Source organism: Cupressus sempervirens, chromosome 5 (assembly GCF_028749045.1).
Source record: "Cupressus sempervirens isolate cs-2001-9-10 chromosome 5, ASM2874904v1, whole genome shotgun sequence".
Taxonomy (NCBI): domain Eukaryota; kingdom Viridiplantae; phylum Streptophyta; class Pinopsida; order Cupressales; family Cupressaceae; genus Cupressus; species Cupressus sempervirens.
The window spans coordinates 1,004,597,080-1,004,624,437 of NC_143122.1; the positions used below are offsets into that span (position 1 = coordinate 1,004,597,080).

Below are 27,358 nucleotides of genomic sequence, written 5' to 3' on the forward strand. Positions count from 1 at the left end.
ATCATCAGGATGTCTTCTACCTCTATCTAACTGTGCTCATCCAAGTTCTATCCTTGTTAGGAGATATAATCTAATTACTAGAAATCACTTCTTAGGAACTCTGTCTGTAAATTGTCTTTTGTAAATATCGAATAAGTACTACCAGTGTTTGACTTTCTGCATACTTTCTTAGCCATGTCATTAGGACACTCTGTAGAATGTCTCTAATTGTACTTGATCTCATCTTCAATCCTCAAACCATACGGTCTCAAACACTGTCTTCTACTCTTTCAATCTTCTCATTATGTTGACATCAATGACAAATTTAGTCATGAATGCAACACACAGTCATGCTATTAATCTCTCTAATGCTCCAACAATGGTAGGATACTCCCCCATAGGAACATCATCGAGGTAATATCAATAGTGGGAAATGTGGCTTGAATATATTATATCATAGTTTTAAAAAATGACGATATTTCGCCAAACTCACAGTATTTCGTGGGGTAAACTGTACGCCGAAATAAACACAAAAAATATCAGGGGCAAATTAAACCAAAAACATGCGGCAATTTTTCCTGTTTAAATCACGCAAAAAGCAAAAAGAATGTTGGAAATAGCGTATAGTTGTCGTTGATTTCAGTTTAGGTTGCGAGCGATTGTTTAGGCTTAATTTTATTTGTTATTGCCTCTGTAATGTCCCCTCTTTAGTTCGACATGGCATTAAACATGGATTTGCCTATCCCAGACTCTCGTAGGCAAATGGTGTGGAGAGAGAGTCAATGTTGCGGATCAGATGGTCATATTATGCTTTTGAAGAAGTATTAAGAGGTTTTATTTCATTATTATGTGTTATTGGGGCCTACATGTTATAATTTTAAGTTGAGTTGCACTTTTTATTTTTTAAAGTTACTTTATTATAAAAAGTGCATTATAATGAGAGTTTATAAAGGATGTTTCTAGAAGTTCTAGTAACTTCTTAGAAAAGTAAATAAATAGAGGGCTGGGCCTCTCATTTGGACATGCTGGGATTTGAGATTTCTTCTACTTCTTCATTGTGGAGCAATTTGTAGCCTCTTGGGTCTGCAAATTATTCGATCTTTGGGAACGAATCACTCCCTTGGATTGGCGACTTTGAGGGTGTGAAATATCACCTGAATTGTTGCAGTTGAGGAGTTGGTATTCAGCCATCTCATTTGAACTTCATTGAGAAATTGTTTGAAGGGTTTATTTTGATTGGAATAAGGGTTTCAGATTTGCCCTAGCATTGGTGAAGCATGTGACAAGGGTTTGGAAGCAATTCAGCATTTTTCTGTGAAGTCCATATCTGGGCCTGCGACACACATTTTTGCTCATATCTTCCTATCCCTTTGGAGTTCGATTTTATGCATTGGAGGGGTTATATATTAACCCTAGGCGTTTCAGATCATACCAAATTCGGCACCCATTACCAAGTAGATTATTTTATAGCAGGGCCGAACATAACAGGGCTGAACTAGGGCACGGGTCACAAATTTGTTCGTATCTCACAAACAGTTCAGAGATTAATTTTATGCCTTTGGGAAATCATCAGACAACCCTAGGCGTCCCTGTTTAGGGCATTTTCGTCAGCAGAAAAAAATACAAAAAATTCAGACATTGAAATCGCAGTCTCTCAGCTACCTGGTACAGCCAGCACAGGGTTGCAGATTTGTCACAGTTGGAGGGCAGTTTGGACAGATTTGAGGAGTCTTCTTCATCAGCTTTCATCAGCAATTAAGGCAGCGTCTCCAGGTTTTTATACATTGCTTAGTGATTGAGTTTTGTTGCCAAAAATTGCACAGAATTGCATATATATATATACAGTTACTGGTGAATCAGTCCAGAATGCGTTATAATCAGTCATCATTGTAATTGGATTGATGCATTGTAAGGTTTTGTTATTGTCCTAGGTTCATTGTAATGGTCCATATCAATTCAGAAAACAGTCTTTATAATCAGTCATTATCATTTATGATCTGCCATTGCATAGCTGTGACAGTCCATTAAAAATCAGATATTGTAAACCAGTCATCTACCATTCCAAATCTGAACAGTGATATTCTTTCAAAGCATTGTATTGTCTTATGCACAAAGGTTGATATGATGTAAACTGAATTACTTGGTTGTGACAGTCTACTAAGATCTCATATTCAGTCATTGATGTACACAGTCCTTACAATCAGATTGCATGCATTGCTAGGATTAGATATAATGGTTTATATGCTGTCCTCAATCCATGTTAGTATTCACATACAAACCTGAAAATTGTCATATTTTAAATATTGTTATTGTTATCGTAAATTACATGCCAAGTGTTTGATAAAATTCCTAGTTCATTCTGAGGGTTTCAGTGGCCTTTATAGTAAGGGTCCTTACAGTGGTATCAGAGCCAAAGTCCTGCCATCCTGTGGAGGTTTTATCGGGAATTTGGAACAGCTGGGAAAGTGTTTGACGAAATGTCAAAACACTAAAATCAGAGCATGCGACAAAGGCATTATAATTTCCGCAATACCAAAGCAAGACAAGATAGGACTTCAGACCTGCAGAGCAAACAGTCTAGCTCATCTATCCAGGTAGACATAGAATCCAGTCATACAGACACAGGGGAGGTATTCTTTGATCAAGACTACGACCACAATATGGATAGAGGCGGGAATGCCGGTCCAGATCAGCGAGAGGAAAGATTTTTACAGTTATTAGACACCTTGGCACAGGGACAGCGATTAGCAGAACAGAGAGCACAGGAACAGAACCAAAGAATGGAGCTTATGATGCAGATGATGGCTCGACAAATGGGGTTGAACGCTAACATAGGTGGAGGAAATAATCAGAATGGTCACAATCAGAATGGGAATAATCAGGATGAGATACATAATGGAGGCGAACAAATTGGGAACAATTTCGGTCATGCACCCCAGCAAGCTAGGACAGTGAGTTCGAGGCCTATGATTCCTACGTTCCTTCCTAGGGCTCCAGAGCAGCCGGTACCAGAACCCCAGATCACTGACATACAGGATCAGCTGAGGAGAGATTGGGAAGCAGGAGGTCCAGATTTTACAGCTGCAATCACCTTCAGAGAGTATATGGATGTGCGGATGAAGCATATGCCCCGTGGACAAGACAGGACTCAAAGCTATGAGCTACGAAAGAAAGTAGGAAAACTACAGTTACCATATTATGATGGCTCGGGAAAGTCTACAGCAAGAGCTTGGGTTCAAAAGCTTGACACATACTTTCAATTGAACCCTATGTCCGAGGAAGAAGCTATTAAGTATGCAGCAATTCACTTGGATGGGTTAGCACACGAGTGGTGGCATCATGGTATGGTCACTATGGGTCATGCACACATTACTTCATATGTGGAGTTCACGGAGAGGCTGATTGAACGATTTGATAAGAAGGATCCAGAACTCCATTTCAAGGAGTTAGCTCAGCTTAAACAGTGGGGATCATTGGAAACATACATTTCGGAGTTTCAGAAACTTGCAGTGTTAGTAACAGATGTATCCGAACGGAGGCTATTGGTTTTATTTATGGATGGGTTAGTTGATCCGTTGAGAGGGTGGATTAAAGCTCTCAACCCTCCCACTTTGCAAGAAGCCATTAAGAAAGCTCGTGACATGGATTCCGCTTCAGCTTCTAAAAATAAATTTCAGGCAAAGAGTTTCCCTTCAGGAAAAGATAAGGACAGGAAACCCTTTCATAGAGAGGCGCAGCTACCAAGGGAGGAAAGTAAGAAACTGGACAAGGAGACACTTAATGACTTGCGTAGGAAAAAGTTATGCTTCTATTGCAAAGGACCGTATGAGTACGGCCATGACTGTCCTATGAGGCCAAAAGGGAAGGCCAACCGGGCAATGTGGGCTTATTACGAAGAATCAGATTCAGATGGTTCGGAACATCATGATGAGGATCCTGATGAAGCAGAGGGAGAGCAGGAGATAGGCAGTGCAGGGCAAAAGCAGGAAACAGAGCTACATTTACAGGAAGCACGACTGTCTAGTATCCAGAGAGAGGGATCTTTCAGACTTCGGGGAGTCTTGGCTGGGCAGAAGGTTATTACATTGTTGGACACAGGTGCCACACATAATTTCATTGATGTACGATTCGTGGAGAAGCGTGGACTCATTACTGAGGAGTTCGAGGGACTAAGAGTCAAGGTAGCTGATGGGTACACTCTTCGTTGTGACAGGATGGTACGAGATCTACCTATGCGCCTGAACAACTATGAGTTTAAGGCGGACTATCATGTGGTCAACATGGGTGACATGGACATAGTACTTGGAATGCAGTGGCTACATTCATTGAAGGTGGTTACTCTGAGATTAGAGGATATGGAGATACAATTTGAAATGAATGGTAGGACTCATGTGCTAAAGGCTATCCGTAATGGAGACATCAGGACTATCTCATTTAGGCGGCTGGAGAGATTAACTAGGCATAATGATATAGAGTGGGCAGCAGTTTGTACTTTGATACCTACACAGGAGGAGCAACATAAGGCGGAATATCATCCTGATATTCAGAAATTGAGGATTAAGTACGAAAAGGTATTCAGTGAGATTCCACCAGGCAGGCCACCGGATAGAGGCATTGAGCATATTATTGAGCTGGAGGAAGGTGCTAAACCTATCATGATCACACCATATCGACATCCAAAGCGACTCAAGGATGAGATCGAAAGGACCATTGAGGAGTTGCTAGCTATGGGGCACATCCGACCAAGTAAGTCACCTTTTGCATCTTCTGTTGTTTTGGTAAAAAAGAAGGATGGAACGCTTCGGATGTGTATTGATTACAGGGCATTAAATAAGAGAACCATTAAGAACAGGTATCCTATTCCTCGCATTGATGAATTGATAGATGAATTGCATGGGGCTTGTTATTTCACGAAAATTGATTTGAGATCAGGATATCACCAGATCAGAGTCCGTGAACAGGATATTGAGAAAACTGCTTTCAGATGTCATTGTGGGCACTTTGAGTTTGTAGTCATGCCTTTCGGCCTGACCAATGCACCTGCCACTTTCCAGTCCACTATGAACAGAGTTTTCCACCATCAGTTGAGGAAATTCGTGTTGGTGTTTTTTGATGACATTTTGATCTATAGCCGATCATGGCAGGAGCATCTAGAGCATTTGGAGACAGTGTTGAGCATTCTACAGAAGGAGTCCTTGTATGCAAAGGAGTCCAAATGTGACTTAGGGATGACCGAGCTATTATATTTGGGACACATCATTAGTGCAGATGGAGTGCGGATGGATCCTGAAAAGATTCGCGCCATTGTTGATTGGCCTCCACCAGAGAACCTTACACAGTTGAGGGGGTTCCTTGGTTTATGTGGTTTCTATCGCAGGTTTGTCAGTGGCTATTCACGACATGCAGCTCCCATGACAGATCTACTGAAAAAAGGGGAATTTGTGTGGACTCAGAAGGCACAGGACTGTTTTATGAGATTTAAGGAGATAATGACTACATGCCCAGTTCTAGCACTACTTGATTTCACGAAGCCATTTGAGCTTCAATGTGATGCATCTGGAGAGGGAGTAGGTGCTGTACTTATGCAGAATAAGCACCCCATAGCTTATGAGAGCAGGAAACTTAGAGGACCCGAGCGTTCATTCAGTATATATGATAAGGAGATGTTGGCTATCATGCATGCTTTGGCCAAGTTTAGACAATATCTTGTGGGTAGCAAGTTTTGTATTAAAACTGATCATAACAGTCTGAGGCATTTCTTGGGACAGCGGGACCTGAATGATCGCCAACAAAAGTGGGTAAGTAAGTTGCAGGCATATGATTTTGACATCTCATATGTCAAGGGAACTCAGAATGTTGTTGCAGATGCTCTATCTCGAAGGCCACACCTCACTCTTATGGTTCAGATATCAGAGGATTGGCGACATTTGATTATAGCAGAGTATGCCAGGGATACATGGGCCTCCGATATAGTAGAGGGAACAGTGATTGATACCAGATACACACTTGTAGATGATTTAATCATTTACAAGAACAGGATTTACCTAGTCCCAGGATCGAAGGTTAAGCGACTGATCTTGAGAGCATTTCATGACTCACCGACAGCAGGCCATCCCGGGTACTTCAAGACTTACAGATCAGTTCGAGAGCGGTTCACTTGGAAAGGGCTGAAAGTTGATGTTTTGCAGTATGTTCGAGAGTGTCTTGTTTGCCAGCAAAACAAACAAGAACACACCTATCCGGCAGGGCTCTTACAGCCACTTCCGATCCCTGACAGGAAATGGGAGTGCATATCCATGGACTTTATCACAGGTTTGCCCAAGGTACAAGGACGGGATTGTATTTATGTGGTGGTAGATAGATTAACGAAATATGCTCATTTCTTTCCTGTCACCACTACACACTCAGCAGCTCAGGTGGCAGAAGTTTTCTTTCGGGAGGTTTTCAGATTGCACGGATTGCCTCGGAACATTGTGAGTGACAGGGATAGCCGTTTCATGAGTCACTTTTGGCAGGAGGTATTCCGGTTATGTGGCACGAAGCTTACACCCAGCACTAGCTATCACCCACAAACCGATGGTCAGACAGAGATTGTGAACAAATGGGTGGAAGGGTATTTAAGGAATTATGTAGCAGCTCAGCAGCGAGCTTGGGTCAGATGGATATATCTCTGCGAGTATTGTTACAATACTACATATCACCTCACTATACAGATGACACCCTTCATGGCACTTTACGGTTATGAAGCACCTAGCTTCTTGGATTTGTTATTGGGCGACAGCCGGGTACCCAGTGCAGGTGAATTATTACAGGAGAGTAAGGACATAGTTGCTACTCTCAAAGATAATATTGCGAGAGCTCAGAACCAGCAGAAGCAGTATGCAGATCAGAAGAGGACTGAGCGTAGTTTTGAGGTAAACGATATGGTTTATCTCATGTTGCAGCCATACAGGCAATCTACTCTTAAGAAGAGTGGTGCAGAGAAACTCAAGCCACGCTATTATGGGCCATTCAGAATTATCAGGCGAGTTGGTGAGGTGGCTTATGAGTTGGAGCTTCCCGCAGACAGCAGAGTGCACAATGTGTTTCATGTGTCACGCCTCAAGAAGGCTTTGGGTCAGAATGTGGTGCCTTCTGCAGTATTACCTCCTTTAGATGATGAGGGAAAATTGATTTTAGTACCAGAGTCCATCCTGGAAAGCAGAGAAAAGCAGCTTCGCAGAAGAGTGATCAGAGAATACTTGGTTAAGTGGAAAGATCTACCTGTTGAGGATGCTACTTGGGAGGGGGAAGCTATTTTGCAGCACCCGGCGTTGAGATTGCTTGAGGCCAAGCAATTTCAGGAGGGGCGGACTGTAATGTCCCCTCTTTAGTTCGACATGGCATTAAACATGGATTTGCCTATCCCAGACTCTCGTAGGCAAATGGTGTGGAGAGAGAGTCAATGTTGCGGATCAGATGGTCATATTATGCTTTTGAAGAAGTATTAAGAGGTTTTATTTCATTATTATGTGTTATTGGGGCCTACATGTTATAATTTTAAGTTGAGTTGCACTTTTTATTTTTTAAAGTTACTTTATTATAAAAAGTGCATTATAATGAGAGTTTATAAAGGATGTTTCTAAAAGTTCTAGTAACTTCTTAGAAAAGTAAATAAATAGAGGGCTGGGCCTCTCATTTGGACATGCTGGGATTTGAGATTTCTTCTACTTCTTCATTGTGGAGCAATTTGTAGCCTCTTGGGTCTACAAATTATTCGATCTTTGGGAACGAATCACTCCCTTGGATTGGCGACTTTGAGGGTGTGAAATATCACCTGAATTGTTGCAGTTGAGGAGTTGGTATTCAGCCATCTCATTTGAACTTCATTGAGAAATTGTTTGAAGGGTTTATTTTGATTGGAATAAGGGTTTCAGATTTGCCCTAGCATTGGTGAAGCATGTGACAAGGGTTTGGAAGCAATTCAGCATTTTTCTGTGAAGTCCATATCTGGGCCTGCGACACACATTTTTGCTCATATCTTCCTATCCCTTTGGAGTTCGATTTTATGCATTGGAGGGGTTATATATTAACCCTAGGCGTTTCAGATCATACCAAATTCGGCACCCATTACCAAGTAGATTATTTTATAGCAGGGCCGAACATAACAGGGCTGAACTAGGGCACGGGTCACAAATTTGTTCGTATCTCACAAACAGTTCAGAGATTAATTTTATGCCTTTGGGAAATCATCAGACAACCCTAGGCGTCCCTGTTTAGGGCATTTTCGTCAGCAGAAAAAAATACAAAAAATTCAGACATTGAAATCGCAGTCTCTCAGCTACCTGGTACAGCCAGCACAGGGTTGCAGATTTGTCACAGTTGGAGGGCAGTTTGGACAGATTTGAGGAGTCTTCTTCATCAGCTTTCATCAGCAATTAAGGCAGCGTCTCCAGGTTTTTATACATTGCTTAGTGATTGAGTTTTGTTGCCAAAAATTGCACAGAATTGCATATATATATACAGTTACTGGTGAATCAGTCCAGAATGCGTTATAATCAGTCATCATTGTAATTGGATTGATGCATTGTAAGGTTTTGTTATTGTCCTAGGTTCATTGTAATGGTCCATATCAATTCAGAAAACAGTCTTTATAATCAGTCATTATCATTTATGATCTGCCATTGCATAGCTGTGACAGTCCATTAAAAATCAGATATTGTAAACCAGTCATCTACCATTCCAAATCTGAACAGTGATATTCTTTCAAAGCATTGTATTGTCTTATGCACAAAGGTTGATATGATGTAAACTGAATTACTTGGTTGTGACAGTCTACTAAGATCTCATATTCAGTCATTGATGTACACAGTCCTTACAATCAGATTGCATGCATTGCTAGGATTAGATATAATGGTTTATATGCTGTCCTCAATCCATGTTAGTATTCACATACAAACCTGAAAATTGTCATATTTTAAATATTGTTATTGTTATCGTAAATTACATGCCAAGTGTTTGATAAAATTCCTAGTTCATTCTGAGGGTTTCAGTGGCCTTTATAGTAAGGGTCCTTACAGCCTCTGACGGCGACTGTATCTAATCTACCTCTCCTTGCACTTGGTGATGACATTCACAATTTAATATCCCCTTTTTGCATTCCACAACTTGTCTACATTCAGCGACTTGTCTGCATTCATTCGGAGTACATGTCTTGTATTCGTGTCCATTCTTTCAATGGGGTGATACAGCATTTGTCTGCACTCATTCAAATTTTTGACAAACTTGCAAGCATTCAACACTTCTAGGTATGTTTAAACTTAAAAATTTTATTTTGTAACTTTTAATGTTTGTTAAAAAATACTAAAATGTATTAAATAATTTATTATTTTGTTTTGATAGAAATTTAAAAATTTAAAATACAATAAATAATATTTTAAATTTAGTGTACTACTGTGTAGTATAATCTCATTTTAGTTTATAATTTCAAAACATTATATGTTTTACAAATTTGGTGTGTATCTATGCGTTTTTAATAATATTTTAAGAAATTGTATATTTTCACATGTTCGATAAAATTGCCAAATTTTTTCGCCAAGTTTTTGCCGATTCCGAGATTTTCAAAATTTTTGGGCCAGCTGAGATATTGCCGAAACCGAATTTTTAAACTATGTATTATATTATTTGCAAGGGAGCAAGCACAATGATATGCAAGAAATTGTAAACATTGAGTTGGAGACATAAGTATGGAATTGGTAACATGTTTCAATATTATATTCCATGTCCATGAACAAAATTTGTCATAAAATGCACAAAGCTGATTAGCTACTATACCCCTTCAAATTTTCTAGGTCTTCCTTCCTTCTGCCTCAAAGTACATGCCTTCACAGATTTTCACGCTTTTTCATTGGAAAATGTGCTATGGCATCTTTGACTAATATTCTACTCCAGAGCAATTCAAAACTCAATGGTTAGAATTATGGCACTTGGAAGCAACAGATTAATAGCAATCTTTGAATATCGGAATACTAATCAGATTGTGCGTGTTAACAACATCCAAATGCCCCTTGTATTGATCAAGATACATGGGCTCTGAATAATCGAGAGGCGATGATGCTTCTCAGATTATCCGTAGTTGATGATCAACTTTTTCAAATTCCATCCAACAAGACAATTGCCGAGATATGGGCACATTTCAAAAATCTTCATGAGACTTTTGACAAAAACAGAGCTTTCTTCTTGAAGAGCACTTTGTTTTCTATTATCATGGATTAGTGAACATTGCTCCAGGCTCACCTGAATAGGATTTAGGAAATCCGTGATCGGTTGCTTGCCATTGGTATCAAGATGGAGGAAGAGGAAATTGTGGTTATCACTCTTTGGAGTTTACCCAAGTCCTACGAGCATTTTATCGAGACTCTCAACATCACCTCTTCTGGGGTTGATTTGAAGTTCACCAATCTCTACACACTTTTGCTTCAGCAAGATTGATGGACACAACTGTTCGGTAATAGTTCTAGCTTCACCTCCACAGAGAAAGCCTTTGCTGCTAAATCCTTTTAGAAGAATAAAATGTAGGTCTCAACAGTCTTCTTCGTAGAAGTCCTCTGCTCCAACTTTAGAAGGCTCCCGGAAGAAGAACATTCAATGCAACTATTGCCACAATTTTGGTCACATGAAGGTTGAATGTCGAAAATGCTTAGCTGCCCAATCTAAGCAATCAGGCTCATAACTCAAAGCGAACAATGTAGAGCACACTGAGCAAACAAAATCTGCCTTTTACACCTTCATGGCTCAAAGACTTGTACATCATGTGAAGTCGTCTTCCTGGTACATTGATTCAGGTGCCTCTCTTCATTTCACCCACCACAAAGATTGGTTCATTGACTACCAACCTTACTCAAATTTTGTAATTTTTGGTGGCAAAGAAGAGGACACTGTTGTCGGTAAAGGCAACATTTAGATTCAGTCTGTTGGGAGGAATCTCATTTTCCTCGATGTGTACTACATTCCAGGGATGGAACTAAGTCTGTTTCAATCAGCCAGTTATCGTAACATTCTCCACAGTTGGATGTCACCTTCAGTTCACATCGATGTACCATCATTGATGGGGTGACTTAGTCAATTGTTGCAGTGGGTTTTGAGGATCATGGTCTTTTCTGCCTTACTGATTTTGGTGATTCTCGAGATTTAGCTATGGCTGCTTGGTGGTCTTCTGTTAGCACACTTTGGCATCAGTGGTATAGGGACTTAAATGTGCATTATCTCTCTCAACTTGCTCGGGAAGAGCTTGTCCTTAGTTTGCCAGAGATTCAGATTCAACAACTTGGAGTTTTTAATGCATGCCAGGCTAGGAAGCAACATCGCACAACTTTCACTAGTGACGATTCGTAAAGAGCTTCTCAAGTACTTAAGCTTGTTTATGTCGATATTTGCGGCCCTAGGCCACTCCTATTCTTGGGTTGAGGTATTTTCTATTTTTTGTTAATGATTTTAGTAGAAAAATGTGGGTGTATTTTCTTAAAAAGAAATTCAATGCATTTCCTATATTTTAGAAGTTTAAACCGTTAGTTGAAAAGGAGTCTGAGAAATCTATTATTACTCTTAGATCAGACAGTGGGGGGAATTTTGTACTAATGAGTTCTTTAGCTTCTTGGATATTCATGGCATCAAATGCTAGTTAACTACACCCCACACACAACAACAAAACAATATAGTTGAATGTCGGAAGAGAACAATCATCGAGATGGCTTGCTCCATGCTTGAACACCGACAGGTTCCGAAGAAGTTTTGGGCAGAGGTAGTTAAACACAACAATTTATTTTTTGAACCGGTCACCCATAGTGGCAATCAAAGGTAAAACTTTGGGAGAGGCTTGGTCAGGTCGCAAGCCCAAAATTAGTCACCTGAAGGTTTATGGCTCGCTTGCATTTGTTTGGATCCTTGATGCGTCACACACTAAGTTGGATGCCAATAGTTAGAAACTCGTGCTTGCTGGATACAGTAGACTTCACAAAGCCTATCACTTGGGTTAGAGTAATAAGATATTGCCGTATTAATTAAATCATTTTGATTTAATTATTACGTCATTTATTATCTCTATTTTACTTAAGCTAAATTTTAGGCATATAATAATTAATTCTTTTATTAATTATTATCATGCAACTTAGGTTTTACCTGTTAGGGTTTTGATCTCCTTTTATAAGGATTGATTTCTTTGTAATTTTATTCATTCACTTTTGATAATAGCAATTTCTCTTTTTGCTCATCAAGAATGTCTCATCTATGGATCTGAGAATTCCAGCCTCCATAGCTTTTGCTTCTCTCTTTCTGTGACACGTGTTTGCATGTAGGTGATTCTTGGGAGCTGTGGGGTTGATCTTTCATCAACTCCAACATGGTATCAGAGCTCCAGATCTTCATGCCCCTGTTTTGTTTATGAGAAGTTTGGCTTGGCTTTCAGATCTATGTTTTTTCTTTCTTTCAGAGGGTTTCTTTCTTCATAAATTTTTTGTGTTGAATCTGGGAGGTCACCATTTTTCAGTGCACTTTGAGTCCAAATGGACATCACCGTTGAGCTCAGAGTGCTCCAAAACCCCTATTTTCATATAAAAATTGTTCAATTTGGACACAGTTGGAATTTGAGACTTAAAAATATTGCCCCTAGATTGGGCAAGTTTCTCGAGGCGGAGATTTTCTGATTTTTGCCACACAAATCAAGATTTTTGGCACAGAAATCAAGATTCTTAGCACATTTCTCGAGGCAGCAATTTTACCAAAAATAAAATTTTTTGGCATGTAAATCAAGATAGTTTGGTGTGGAATTGACACGCTTCTTGAGGCAATTTTTGGTACGGGTGGGCACAATTTTCGAGACATTTTGGTACGGAACCCGAGGTAGCGATTTTTTGCTTTTCCAGTATTTTTTAAGACCTACATGTGGTTTTTTGGCCATAACTTGCTCATCCAGACTCTTTTTCAATCCTAAAGAAGTGCCGGAAAGTTGATTCTGAGCTGCTTGTGATTGTGCAATTTATTTGGTTTTTTGATGCTGTTTGATAGCTTGTTTTGCTATGAAAGTCAGAAGTTCTATTTTGCACTACGAGAGACATAATTTGAGACATTCTATTTTGAAGTAATCCTGTAGGAAAACCCTGTTCCGACTTGTTCTACTGACAAGTCTGGCACTCTCTGACATGCTGTAATACATCATCCTTAAGCCCCTTCCACGAGAATCTCTCTCTGATCTGCCTGTAGGTTTTGAAAAACCCTGGGTGCCTTGCTGTTGGTGCATCATGTATGGTGCACATAATGTCCTTCAGTTTAGATTTGGGTACTAAGTAAATTCTGTTTTTGTAATAAATAATATCATTCATTACCTTGTACTGCTCGTCCTGAAGTATACCATCCAGAATCTGACAAGCATGAGTATTTTTGGAATACTCCACTAATAACTGGGGTCTCCAATCTGCTGAAATCTCTGAAATAGAGTAACATGCAAGCACTGGGGGTCGTTGGGAAAGAGCATTAGCAACTATATTATTCTTCCCTTCGACATATTCAATGTCAAAATCGTAAGCTTGTATCTTACTGACCCATTTCTGTTGCCTTTCGTTCAACTCCTTCTGCTCCAGGAAGTAACACAAACTGTTATGATCCGTCTTAACTGTAAATTTACTTCCCACTAAATACTGCCTAAATTTGGTTAAGGCGTGCATGATAGCTAGCATCTCCTTATCATAGGTGGAATATAACAACTCGCTGCCCTTAAGTTTCTTGCTCTCGAAAGCAATGGGATGGCGGTCCTGCATTAATACTGCCCCTATCCTGCTACCTGAAGCATCGCACTCTAACACAAAGGGCCTAGAAAAATCAGGAAGTGCTAGCACTGGACACGAACTCATCACCTATTTCAGCCTATCAAAAGCTGCCTCAGCATCCTCTGTCCAAGAAAATGCCCCTTTTTGTGTCAAATCGGTAAGGGGAGTTGCTACCAGTGAAAACCCCTTGGCAAACCACCGGTAATAGGAATAGAGACCACGGAAACCTCGTAACTCCGATACATCCCTTGGTGGTGGCCAATCCAGAATTGCCTGTATCTTCTCCTGATGCACCTTAACCCCCTCGGCACCAATCACATGCCCCAAGTAAAGAATCTGTGTTAACCCAAACTCGCATTTGGACTCTTTTGCAAATAAAGACTGCTCCTCCATGAGATTAAGGACCTCATCCAAATGCTCTAAATGCTCTTCCCAAGTCCTGCTGAAAATTAAAATGTCATAAAAAAAAACCAGAACACTTTTCCTGAGCTGTTTCTTGAAAATATGGTTCATGCATGACTGGAAAGTGGCAGGTGCGTTAGTGAGCCCAAATGGCATCACTAAGAACTCATAGTGTTCGTAATGGCATCTGAAAGCTGTTTTGTGCACGTCCTCTTCACTTACTTGAATTTGGTGGTATCCTGATTGAAGGTCTATCTTTGAGAAATAAATTGCCCTGTGAAGCTCATCCAACAACTCATCAATGCGGGGAATTGGATACCTATTCTTGATGGTCCTCTTGTTCAGTACGTGGTAGTCTATACACATCTGAAAGGTGCCATCCTTCTTAACCAACACTACTGAAGAGGCAAAGGGGCTAGAGCTGGGTCTGATATGCCCCATATCCAAAAGCTCCTTTATTATTTTCTCTATTTCCTCCTTGTAATGCTTGGGATAACGATAAGAGGTAGTAGTAACGGGTTTGGCTCCCTCCTCAAGCTCAATAATATGCTCAAACCCTCTATTTGGGGGAATCCCAAGAGGTATATGTGCTTATCTATAATTGTTTGAATATCACAATGATATCGCTGCCTTGGATCCTGTGTCTCCTTAGAGGAGATGAAACACTGTGTGGCCCACTCTATATCGTCATGTCTCAATATGGCCTCTATCCTGTGAGCTGAAATCAATCTGGGTCCACTATTTGTTATGGCTCTGAGAACTACTAATTGATCACCTTGTAAGAACTCCACCTGCATAGTCTCATGGTCAAAGGTGTACCTGCGGAGAGTCCTTAACCATTGTTTACCCAAAATGGCATCCAACCCATCCATGTCAACAACGTAGAAATCAGTCTCCAAAAGATAATCATCAAACTCTATCTGAAGGCCGGCTACCTTCCCTGTACACCCCAAAACTTCACCGCCTGCTACCTTCACCTCAAACTCAGGAATGTCAACTATCGGTAAACCCCTCCTAGCTACCATCCGTGTGCTGATGAAGTTATGTGAAGCTCCTGTATCCAAAAGGCATACTATGCGCTGCCCCTTAACCACACCCTTCACTCTGAAAGGATGACATGCCGAATCACTGGAAAGAGTGGCTATGATGGAGGCTGTTCCGTAATGTTCTTCTTCTTCTTGTCTTCTAGGGTTTGCTCTTCAACTTCTTCCTTTTCGCTGTCCTCACCCCCTTCACCTTCCTGCTGCGCCCCTTCATCCTCGGATAGAACCTCTACATAATGTATCTTGCCTTTCCCAAGGCATCTGTGATCTAGGGTCCACGACAATTTCTTCCTTCTGAGCTCATTCCGTGTTTCAAAATCCAACCTGGGAGGAGTGGTTTTCCTGCTGGTTTTTATTCCCTTGATTTGATGTAGATCCCCTGTATGGTTTCTTCAGAGGCTGTAATATAGATGAGGGTGAATCCAAGTCATGAGCTATCTTGATTGCATCATCTAGAGTGTTTGGTTTAAAAACCTTAACCAAACCCCTAAATCTATCCTGTAAACCCTCTGTGAATAGCATCACCTTTCGCTTCTCTATCATGTCTGGCACCATAACTAATATACGCTGAAACTCATCAATGTACTTATCTAATGATCCACTCTAACGTAACTAAGCCAAGTCCCTGTAATAGACTTCAACATCCTTCTTGTCAAAGCGGGTGATCAGCTTAGCACTTAAAATCTCGTATGAAGTTATGAGACCATGATTTTGTGTAACTAACCCATGATGCCACCAATCATATGCGGCTCCCTCTAGACGCATAGTCGCAAATCTAATAGCTTCCGCTTCAGCCATGGGCTTAAGTGTCAAATAAGTATCTAGCTTGCGAATCCAAGCTCTAGCGGAAGTCTGACCACTACCATCAAAGGTGGGAAGAGTAAGCTTGTTCATTACATGTTTTAAGTCTTTGTTAGGTGCTCTCGGTCTCCGGTCTTGCTGTTGCCTATCAGCCTCCCTTTTCTGATTTAAATACTGCGCAAAGGTCAAATTCTGTTTAACTTGATTCGGAAACAAATCCCACTCAACAAAGGTTGCCGTAACATTATCCGGTAACACATTCGGGGCTGCAGGTGGTACAACTTTCTCTTCTTCAACATTAAAAACTGGCTCCAAAGGTCTGCCCATATTATGTGTGTGAGCTCTAGCTGCCCGGGGAGACCCAGCTATACTTCCACCACTGCTATGATGACTAGGAGCCCTTCTTTGGACTGGAAGCAACTGCTGCATAGTACTTGCTAACTGCTGAATAGCATTTGCAATGTTGTTTTGTCCATCTCTAATAGCTTGTAAAGTCTCCCGGACTTCCATGTCTTGTTCATCTCCGTTATGTGCCATTTGATTATTGTTTTCTGGTTCAACCTGTCCCAAACAGTCAACCTGTTGAGTTATATCAGCGTGTTCACCTGTTTCCAAAATTATTTCCTCATCAACCGAGAAACTATCTTCAATGTCAATGTGTACTGAGGAATTTGCTTGTTCCGGCTGTAGGTGACTGAATTTGTGCGGCCTTCTACTCATTCTTGGCTCATTTTCAGAATGAAAGAGTTCTGCAAAAATTTAATTTTTGCCACAAGATGGCAGGTCTTGTGGCTCTGATACCACTGTGATGATCTACACTCAATTTTTTTCTTTTAGATTGCTGAATGTTTAACCATTGACTTAGATGCAAACAGTTGATAAGTAATCCTGGAAGTTGGTTCTGAATCTGCTGATAAAATCTCTCTGAACCTTCTTAATATAACTACTGATATATGACATGGAGGAATTTAATCGAATAGCTTAGTGCAAAGCTTATATGGTAGCACAAGAATTTCCTTTACTGAGTTACAGAATTTAACAATTGGTAGGATGTGGCAATTCGTCAAACATATGGTGCAACTCAAGAATGTCTTAAAATTGTTCCAATAGCAAACATGTAATTCATAGTGAGAGATATTAATTACTATAGCTTCAATGTATAGAACAGAGACTACAAACTTATTATAAATCATATAAGGAGTATTACATGCCTCTTCACGTCCTCAGCCAATATCAGTGCTTCCGCAAATTCTTGAAAACCGAGGAGAACTACCTTAAAATCTTGCTCGACCTAAATGCTAATATAACTGTTATGGATTTTAAGCTGATAAAGATGCACACCTCGTCCTCCTGTAATCCTGTGGATTGCACACCCTGTCCTTCTAGTAATTCCGTGGGTTGGAATGCACTTCCAGATTAGACCACCACTGGTGGGATGAAGAATCCGACCTCCCTTAATGCAAGCTGTTTGACTGAGGCTGTGAACTCCAAAACGTGCGTAGACTGGTCTGTACGTGACACCCAATGACAATGCCCTTGGTGACGTCTTAGAATAACTCGCGGTATTCACACTGAATCACGAATGTCTTTTCCAGTCGACAGTGAAACAAACGTCTTCAGTATTCTACGTTATTCATAGCTTAAGCACCGTTATCATTTCCAATCGCCTATGAATTAAAACGTCCTCATATCTAGTATTTCCGCCTGTATAGAATATAGTATTTCAATGCATCCAACAATATCAAACCATCCTGTTAGAGCTACGGCATGTTGGCTTCCAGAATAACGTCCAAGAAGAAATACTGACACTTGAGACTCCCTTTGAATCCCTTCTTTGCTATCACGCTCAGATTAGTTATTCAGAATCCCTTCTTTGCTATCTCACCCAGATTAATTCTTCAATGAAACAGTAATGAGGAAGTATGGTTTGCCAAAAGAAACCACAGTCTGGAAAATAATCAAATAACATAGATCTCCTTACCTCCACAAACTTGTTCCACTGTACTTTTTAGACTTGCCGATTTATTGCCCAATCTGTATAATGCTAACTAGAAAAGAAGATTAGGGTGACGTCCAACCTTCTTGAAAATGAAAATCTTAGACCTGAGGGTTTTCATCCTCAAGACTCAACCAGTCACATTTAGGCAACCAGAATTTAGTGTATTTGGTTTCATAGATTTTCTTGTATATTGATAATCCCAATGTAAGCTCCCTTTTATAACCTCGAAGTGAGGGAAATCACAAGGAGTAAAGAATGTGGGATAAAAACTCCATTTTTATCCTGTAGTCACTTAAAGTCATTTTATAAAGTAAGTAACTTATAACATTAAAATGACTTAATTTTCTCACTTTAAAAAAGTTCTGAAGTAAATTAATTTAAACTCCTGTTGTGACTGGTAGACATCCTGCCAAATAATATTTTTGACCTATCCGGATGTGGAGATAGATTAAATTGGTGCCCATCTATCTAGTGCTGAGAAGTGGACATGACATCAGCCAAGTTTGATTCTCCTCCCGTTGATGATACTACATATAAGCAACTAGTAGGCAGCCTCATCTACCTCTCTGTTACTAGACCTGATATCAGCTTCGCAGTTATCTCACGCTTTATGACAACTCCTAAGGCTGATCATTGGATGGCAGCAAAGCATGTGCTTCGTTATGTGAATGGAACTTCAAATTATGGACTTATTTACTCTCGAAGTTGTAATCCTAGGTTCAGTGGGTTCACAGATTCAGATTGGGCAGGCTCTATCGACGATAAAAAGTCAACTTCTAGATATGTGTTTAGTTTGGGATCAGGTGCTGTCACATAGACCAGTAAGAAGCAACAGATGTTTTTTCTCTCCTCCATAGAGGCTGAATACAAAGGGATTGTTAAGGCAGGATGTGAAGCTATTTGGCTTCGTCAGATGCTTGGGTATATGTGGACGTCACCAGCAGGACCGACTACTTTGTTTGTTGATAATGAAGGCGTTATCAAGTTAGCACGCAATCCGGTCTTCCATGAATGAACCAAGCATGTGGATGTTCATTGTCACTACATACGACAACTGGTTGAAGACGAGACAATAGAGTTGCACTATGTTCCTACCATGGATCAGATTGCATACATTTTGATCAAGCCTCTTGATCTTGATAAGTCTGTCAAATTCAAAAGCCAACTTGGTGTTGTGGATAGATTGACTATTAAGGGAGGGTATTACGATAATAGATAAGCTTCTATTATTGGCTAATGGTTATCTATTTGTAATCTATTGTAAATATTATAATGTTTCTAATATTTAGTTACTCTGTAATAACTATTAGTTTTTTTTAGCTAGAATAGAAAGATTCTTTTCTTTACGATTGTTTCCTAAGGAAACATAGTTTCATTCTTTTGTATATATAGACCTCTCGGTCTCTGTTAATAACAAACAAGTATTTTTACCAATTACTTTGTAATATATTGTACTTGGTACTAACTATGGCATGAAACTCTGTTAGAGTAATCTACTTGGCTCCCCAATCTACATGATTCTTCCTTGTAATTTGTTTCATCATTTTTAAATTTATGCATCAGTTCTGAAACTTACCATTGGAACTTTTAAACCTAATTATTTTACATCTTTCTTTTAAAATGGATATGAAATCTTTTTCATATTGATTATTAACAACTTTCCATAAAACATTTCAAAACATAATGGTTGGATGTATTATTTAATGGCTTGTTTCTATAGAATTCAATTCCTGATATGAAGTGGTAATTGCAGGAATTCATTGTGGATTTTGTTGCTGTTGATCACTATCATTCATGCTAATCACCTGGTTATATGAAATTGTGACTGCTGGAACTGTATGAGGATTACTTTGCTATCAATCCCAATTATTTCACACTAATCACCTGGTTGTATGAATTTATGACTGCAGGAATTCTATGCAGATTTTGTCGCTGTTGATCCCTATCATTTCACACTAAATTTGCCATCGAACTATGTCTATATGCTGCAACCAGTCACAGATCCCCAGAACAGTCAGCGCTTCTGTGACCGTGTGGTTGATGGCATAGCTGCAGTTTTCTTGGCACTTAAACGGCGGCCTGTTATTCGATATCAAAGTAGCTCAGACATAGCAAGAAGGATTGCACAGCAAATTGCCGTAAGCACCTTTCCTAGGCAATGTTCTAGTTTATTTTGGTACCAACTTTTTTTCATTTTTCGTGAGGAGTCTTGCACAATTTTCTAGTCATTTAAGATTTTAGGCCATTCAGTATCAGATTTTTTATGCTATTGTTGATTTCTACAGAGACTCATGTATGAAGAAGAAAGTGGCCTCTTCGATTTCAGACGTTCAGAAGTTGCTCCCCTGCTTTTAGTGCTTGATAGACGAGATGATCCTGTGACCCCTTTACTGAATCAGTGGACCTATCAGGCACTGTCTCAGACAATTGCAAATTATTTAATTCATTAATAATTAAATGGTAATTCTTGTGTAGGTGATTTGACTCTATAATAAGTTTGTAGGATCCTTTGTTAATGCAAATCTTTATCTCTCATTTCAGGCAATGGTACATGAACTTTTGGGGATTAAAGACAATAAAGTTGATTTAAAACATCTACCTAAAGTTCAAAAGGATCAGCAGGTTTTTAATTTTTTTAAATTGTCAACTTTCTTTCACCTCGATGGGCTATTTATGTTTGCTTGTAGCATTCCTAAAAATTCATTTCATATTCCATGGAATAGGAGGTTGTGTTATCATCAGAACAAGATGCCTTCTTTAAGGCAAATATGTATGAGAATTTTGGTGATCTTGGAATGAACATTAAGCGAATGGTTGATGAATTCCAGCAAAAGGCAAAGAGTAATCAGAACATTCAGACCTTAGGTATGCCTTCAACTCAGTATATAATTTCTTTACTTCGGCATTTAATGAATTGTTGTCTCGTCACATTTGTCATGTGTCCCATGAAAAGTAGTTTAGACTTTAGTGAGTATGGTATATGTATCCTTAATACAAATGCTATGGAATGAATAGTAAAACTGATTATGTGTCTACTTATGTAGAGGACATGGCCAAATTTGTTGATAACTATCCCGAGTACAAGAAAATGCATGGAAATGTTTCAAAGCATGTCACAATGGTTACTGAAATGAGCAAGATTGTCGATGAACGAAAATTAATGTCTTTATCACATACAGAACAGGACTTAGCATGTAATGCAGGGCAGGTGGCAGCTTTTGAGGTATTTTCCATGTCAATTTTGGGCTATGCAACTTTTGGTCTCATGGCTCATGCATCTTCCTTTCTTCAAAGAATATATTTTTTCTTTGGTAATGGAGATTATGTATTATTGTTGCTCAAGAGCACATGAAATACAATTGTGACCGTATGTGCACTATAATAATATTTGGAATATTATTATGATTTATTTCTTTGGTGATAAACAAATTGCTATGAGTTATTGTTACTCAAGGATAGATGAAGTATGATTCTGTCTAAAAGCTTAAAATAACTAGAATTCAGAATATCAATTGTTAAAGTTGGGATGTAATCAAGGTTCAAATTTCCATTACAATGAAATATTACTTCCAAAATGGCTCATGCCCTATATTGTTTGTGTATTGAGGTGAGTTTGTAAAATTTCTATTTCTATGTCAATGTCTTTTTGCCTAATTTAAAAACAAAATCAAGAATTTCAATGTCATATTTGAGAATTTGCATGTGTGACGTGCAGTTGTTGGTCTAAGCTTTGTGAGTGAACTATAGCGAGTGTGACCTACCTAGGGTTTGCACAGGTATGTAAAATAACAAATATCTTAATAAATCATGTTCCCACTATGAACGACCAGATTTTGTAAGGAAGTGTTGATGTGTCATGAGAGTTCTTTGCCACTACAACATGTATAATTGAATACTTAGTATTCTAAAGATGAAATACTGAATCTTCAACTCTCTCTTGAATAGAGATTCTCGTATGATAAACAATGTATATGGATTTTGTGATCAAATGAGACAACCTCGAGCTATCTTCTTTATCGTTGACTTTCACTTAGTTTTATGATCTGATATGCTGGTTATCACAAAGGGACTTACACTATTCAATCAATCCATATCAACTTGACTTTAACTTCTTCCAACCAACAAATTGCAAAGGAAAGGGTTTAGAAAGCTATTCAATTCCTAGAATGCAAGAAACTATGGATGTCTTTGTGACTCTAATAGACCTGGGTTAGCCATCGGCATCAACCAAGGTAGTACAATCTCCTATTGTAAATGTAAGTTGTTCAAAGTACCACCATTCCATTACCATCAGTTGATGCATATCGACGCACAAACATTAATCAAAGTTAAGTTCATAAATATGTTATTTGACCACAGATAGATAAGATAAAGTTTATTAATGTTCAACAAGAGACCAACAAAGGGTCTAAGAGACTAGTGATTTGGTCTACGCGAATTCACCAAATATGCATCCAAAATATCTTTCATTCAACTAAACACTTCTTCTAACCAAAATGAAATGAAATTCTACTCTAAATGACAAAACCATGCAATACTCCAAAGCAACACAAATAATTCACCATGAAGACCAACAATGAATTAACAATTACTTTGATAACATTATGGCAACAATTTGTCCAGGTCTCTCCTACTCTACTCTACCTCAAATCTTATCTTCTCCAATCAGTTACAAATGAGAAGGCCTTTGCCTCTTATAGTTGTTCTATTACAATGGGTCAAGATCAATTCAAGATCAGGGGTCAAGATCAATTTACATAGTTCTATTTAAGGTTTCCAGATATACATGTTTGACACCGACCAATTACAAAAAGGCACCCTCTTGTGGTCCAATAAGAAAATTACATTTCTTTTATTGACCAATTGGAAAAAAGGTTAGGTAGAGGCACCAAATCCCTGCCATATATACACTTGGTATAATTTGATTGGTTGATCTTTGACACGTGCAAACTTGAATTTTTTCATCGGTTGGAAATGGATAGGCATCATATCATTATTCTTATCTTGGAATTTCTATTTTAATTCCATTTCTCCATCTTCAAAATTTGGACATCTTCTCATTGACACGGCCTTGAACTTGCTTGTACATGAAATTTTGGTGTCCATTTTGGATGCTTTGACTCGAATACCATCTCACTTGTCCACTTGAAGAATGACCTGCAACTTGCTAGCCCTTGAAGTCTTCATTATTGTACTTTGGTGTTGAAATCATGCTTGTACTTTATCTACTTAGCTCCTTGCTATCTCCATCTTGAAAGTCACTCCTTTCTCACCTGGCATAAATGAGAAAATACTTGCAGTAAATTCACAAAAATGGTGAGTATAAGCAATATAAGAATTCCACCTAATCTTAGCATTTCAGTTGTATTTGAACCAATCCATACATCAGCATTAAGTAATTCTTAAGAGTCAATCTTACTCGAATTCCCATTAAGAATGCCATCACAGATGTTTATTTTGGTGGTTTAAGACCAAAACTCTGGGTGTGTGATTCCAAGTTCATGTGAATCTGCCCCAATAAGGTGTGGATTGAAGGCCTCTACTTAGTCTTTACAAACTTCGTGTTCTGATTTTCACTTAGGTCTGCAAGTTTGTACTTCAATGTCTGGGCCAAAATCTTTGTTGTCTCCTAAATTACTTGAATCTCGATGCCTTTGAAATTAGCTATCACCAACCTCTGATTTTCTCTTTTTCCTGTTCACCTTCATTGATGAAACTTGCTTGCTAGAATAAGTAGTCTGCTCTGCTGCGAATTCAATTTGCTTATGATTGATTGGGTGATCTGTGCATTTGAAATGAAGCCTCCAGTTGCCTTTATATTGCGGTTTGATTGGAAGGACATGTCCATCTAGGGGTGACCAATCTCATAGGCAAGTTTTAAATTCAAAATTGAAATCCTTATCTATTCAGGCTGACACCGCACAATTGGATTGGCATTGCATTCATCAACTTTATAAGGCATGCGACTAACTTCATGTTTGAGTGCTAAAAATAATTGAGCCCAAGAGAGTTTGGATGTCCAGCATCCTTGAGGTCAGATTTCCACCCTCTTTTGGGCTCCTGGCTTAAAGGAAGTATGAACCTGTATCGACACTTGAAATTTTCCTCAAACTTCCATGCCTTCGCCTCTAATTTTCCAGATTTTGGTTCTCAAAACTTATGAATCAGTATTTTATAAATTTACTTTTAAAAAAACTGTGAATGCATAAATCCTTATAAAGTATGAAGGAAACAATCATTGAGACATGGACACAGATTTCTTGTGAAAAATCCTTTTGGGTAAAAATCCACAGTATAAAATAGCAGATTACAAACTGAGCACCAACTCTGAAGAACTGAAGCACCAACTTCAGTCAACCGAGGCACCAACCCTAGCTTGATCATTAACTCCAAATACTGAAATTAATTAATAACAATCTTCTTATTAATCACAAAAACCTGTGCAATTCTGGGAATTACACTAACCCTGCTTACAAAATTGAGTCTCCTGATATTCAAAACATCAACAAAAATGCCGTCCTTTTCATACATCACAAGTACAGTTCCAAAAAAACAAAAATTGAACTCTGAACAAATACATACTAATCCACCTACTCAAGTTTTGACTAAGAGAAACACATGTTATTACTGCTGTAGCCCAGAAAGATGCTATATTTTTCCATCTCATGCATCACATGACAATCTGTGGAAAACAAGCTCTTCTTCCATCACTTTTTAAATTAAAAAACTTATATCCAATTTTCTTCTGTTATTTGAATTTCATTCCAAAAAAAAATCGTGTCGCTTCTCAAAGCCAAGGAATCAGCCCTCATTCATCAAATAGAATGACCCAGAATTAGTCGAACCCTCTTTTTGCAATTAAAATAATGTTACGTGTCTTTCAGAACAGCTCAGAAATAACTCCTCAGCAAGGAACACAACTCATAACTGTATTTCTTTTTTCACTCCATACAAACATGCGATATTGAATTTTCTTTCCAGTCAAAACCGAACCACACATATCCCCACTGTTTTAATTGATTCCTCAAATAATGAAATACTTCCATCCAAGAGGTAACATACAGCTCCAGGAATTTTATATATAAAACGTACAGGAACTACAATATCAAGAGTAGTTATTGCTAAAAAGAATCTGAAGCCACTTCATTCAATGAGAAAACAACATAACAAAAGGAGTCTGAGGCCATTGCTAAACGAGGATGAACAAAATACTCAATTTGTTCACCAAATATTAATCTCGGAAGCCATCAGAGCTAAGAATAAGCCGCACCAAAAAATGTCACAAATAGTATAATACTCAGTCTATAAAAGCCATCACTTCTTTTCATCTCACACGACCTCCTTTTAATTAGAGGCATTAGATACACATATCCACCATCCATATTATCTAATAAAAAAAATCTAGATAGGCCAAAAATTGATAATATGGCATAATTGTGTCTATGCATTTAAACTGATTTGGCATATTAATCTGATAAGGCAGCCAACATGCTAGTAGCTGATTTAGACACAGTCATGCTGCTCAACCAGACAGGCAGGTTGCTGAAACCCACAGATGTACTATTGGTAGAGTACTGGCCGAGTTGCAAAAACTGGCTGAATTTTCTGGCCTGGCGAGTTTTTAAGACTTTTACTGGCACCAAAAACTGTCCAAATTTTTAGTAAAGATTGGGTGAGTACTTGTCTCGTAGATTTATAACAGCACTCGAGGCAAAAAACGGCCCAAATTAATTTCATTTCGCATTTCTTCTTTGCTTAGAGGGGGAAAATAGTCTTCTTAAACCCTTTTATTGCAAACACTTACAAACTAATTTCTATCGATTTGAGGCAGATTTGTGGTGGTTTTTGAAAAAGATAACATCAATGATTTGGATAGGCAGGCTCTGGAGGAGGCCGAGATAGAGTTTTCCATCTATGGTTGAACTTGAAACACACACCCAAACAGCTCAAGCATGTCAAGCACCTCAACCAAGCAACCAAGTAGCTTGACCAAATTATTATTGCTTTGATGACCTTGATACCTTTGACATCAATGACAAACATCCAACAATCTCCTCCTCCTTCATTGATGGCAACTCAATCTGCAACAAGCCTAAGGTAGAAATCAAGGACTTCATTGAAACAAATTGCTCTCCCTTTCTTACTCCCCATCTTAGCAACAAACTGCTTCCCATGTTACTACACTCCCTTTGACATCAATGACTGAAGCAGGGCTGTAAAGATTGCCCAATGAAACACTGGGCCCCCCGACCCCCCCGCCCTGCCCTCATATAGACAATTCATCAATGGCGGAGTTAAATCTCTCTTAACTGCTGTCTCAAATGTTCAAATGTCTCCTTTGGAAAAGGCTTTATAAAAACATCTGCAATCTGCTCTTTTGTAGAAACATATTCCAATTCAACTTGCTGAACGACCACTTCTGTCTCAAGAGATGATACTTTATAGGAATATGTTTGGTCCTAGAGTGCATAATTGGATTTAAAAAAATATTAATGTCACTTGTTTTATCACAATAAATTGGAATTAGATAATCGTATTGTACCTTGAAGTCCCATAGAGTGTTTTTCATCCAGAGAACCTGTGTACAACAAGATACTACTGTAATATATTCTGCTTCAGCTGTAGATAAAGAGACACACTTGTTTTTTACTCAACCAAGACACAAGAAAACTATTGAGGAAGAATAGACCTCCACTTGTGCAATTCCTACTATCAACTGATGCTCAATTTGCATCAGTGTAGGCTGCAAGTCAAAAATATTATCTCTAGGATACCACAAACTATAATCCGTTGTTCCCTTTAGGTACTTAAAAATCCTTTTAACAACTTGAACATGTGTATTCTTAGGAGTAGCCAGAATCTAGCAACATACGTAACAGCCTGCATAATGTCAGGTCTAGTAGCTATAACATACAACAAACTTCCTAATGTAGACTCGAAATTTTTGATTAGCATTTGGAGATACATCAAATTTACTCAGCTTACATTGTATTACCATTAGTGTACCAGCAGGTACAATCCTCCATTCTAAACATTTTCATCATCTCTCGTACACTTTGTTTGAGAGATGAAATACCTTGCTTAGATTGATGAACTTGTAAACCAAGAAAGAAAGACAACAAACCCATCATGGACATTTCATACTCCTCCATACTGGATGCAAAATCCTTACACATCTGTTCACATTCACTCCCAGATATCAAATCATCAACATAAACAACAACCAACATGTGTTTATCTTCCTTTTTCACATACAAGATGCTGTCTGCTATGCTTTTCTGAAGCCTTGCTGCTGCAAATAGTGATCCAGCCTATCATATGAAGCACATGTGCTT

The 27,358-nt window shown here is 38.8% G+C and overlaps 1 protein-coding gene across 2 annotated transcripts in view; it reads left to right on the forward strand.

The window, feature by feature from the left end:
* Positions 1-27,358, forward strand: part of VPS45 (vacuolar protein sorting 45) — a 79,968-nt gene that overhangs the window by 32,086 nt on the left and 20,524 nt on the right. For both annotated transcript variants that reach the window (XM_089833250.1, XM_089833249.1), the window contains exons 5-9: positions 19,934-20,161; positions 20,309-20,434; positions 20,565-20,645; positions 20,747-20,888; positions 21,068-21,246. In XM_089833250.1, coding sequence (XP_089689376.1) covers positions 19,934-20,161; positions 20,309-20,434; positions 20,565-20,645; positions 20,747-20,888; positions 21,068-21,246 — 756 coding nt within the window. The remainder of the gene's footprint in view (positions 1-19,933; positions 20,162-20,308; positions 20,435-20,564; positions 20,646-20,746; positions 20,889-21,067; positions 21,247-27,358) is intronic.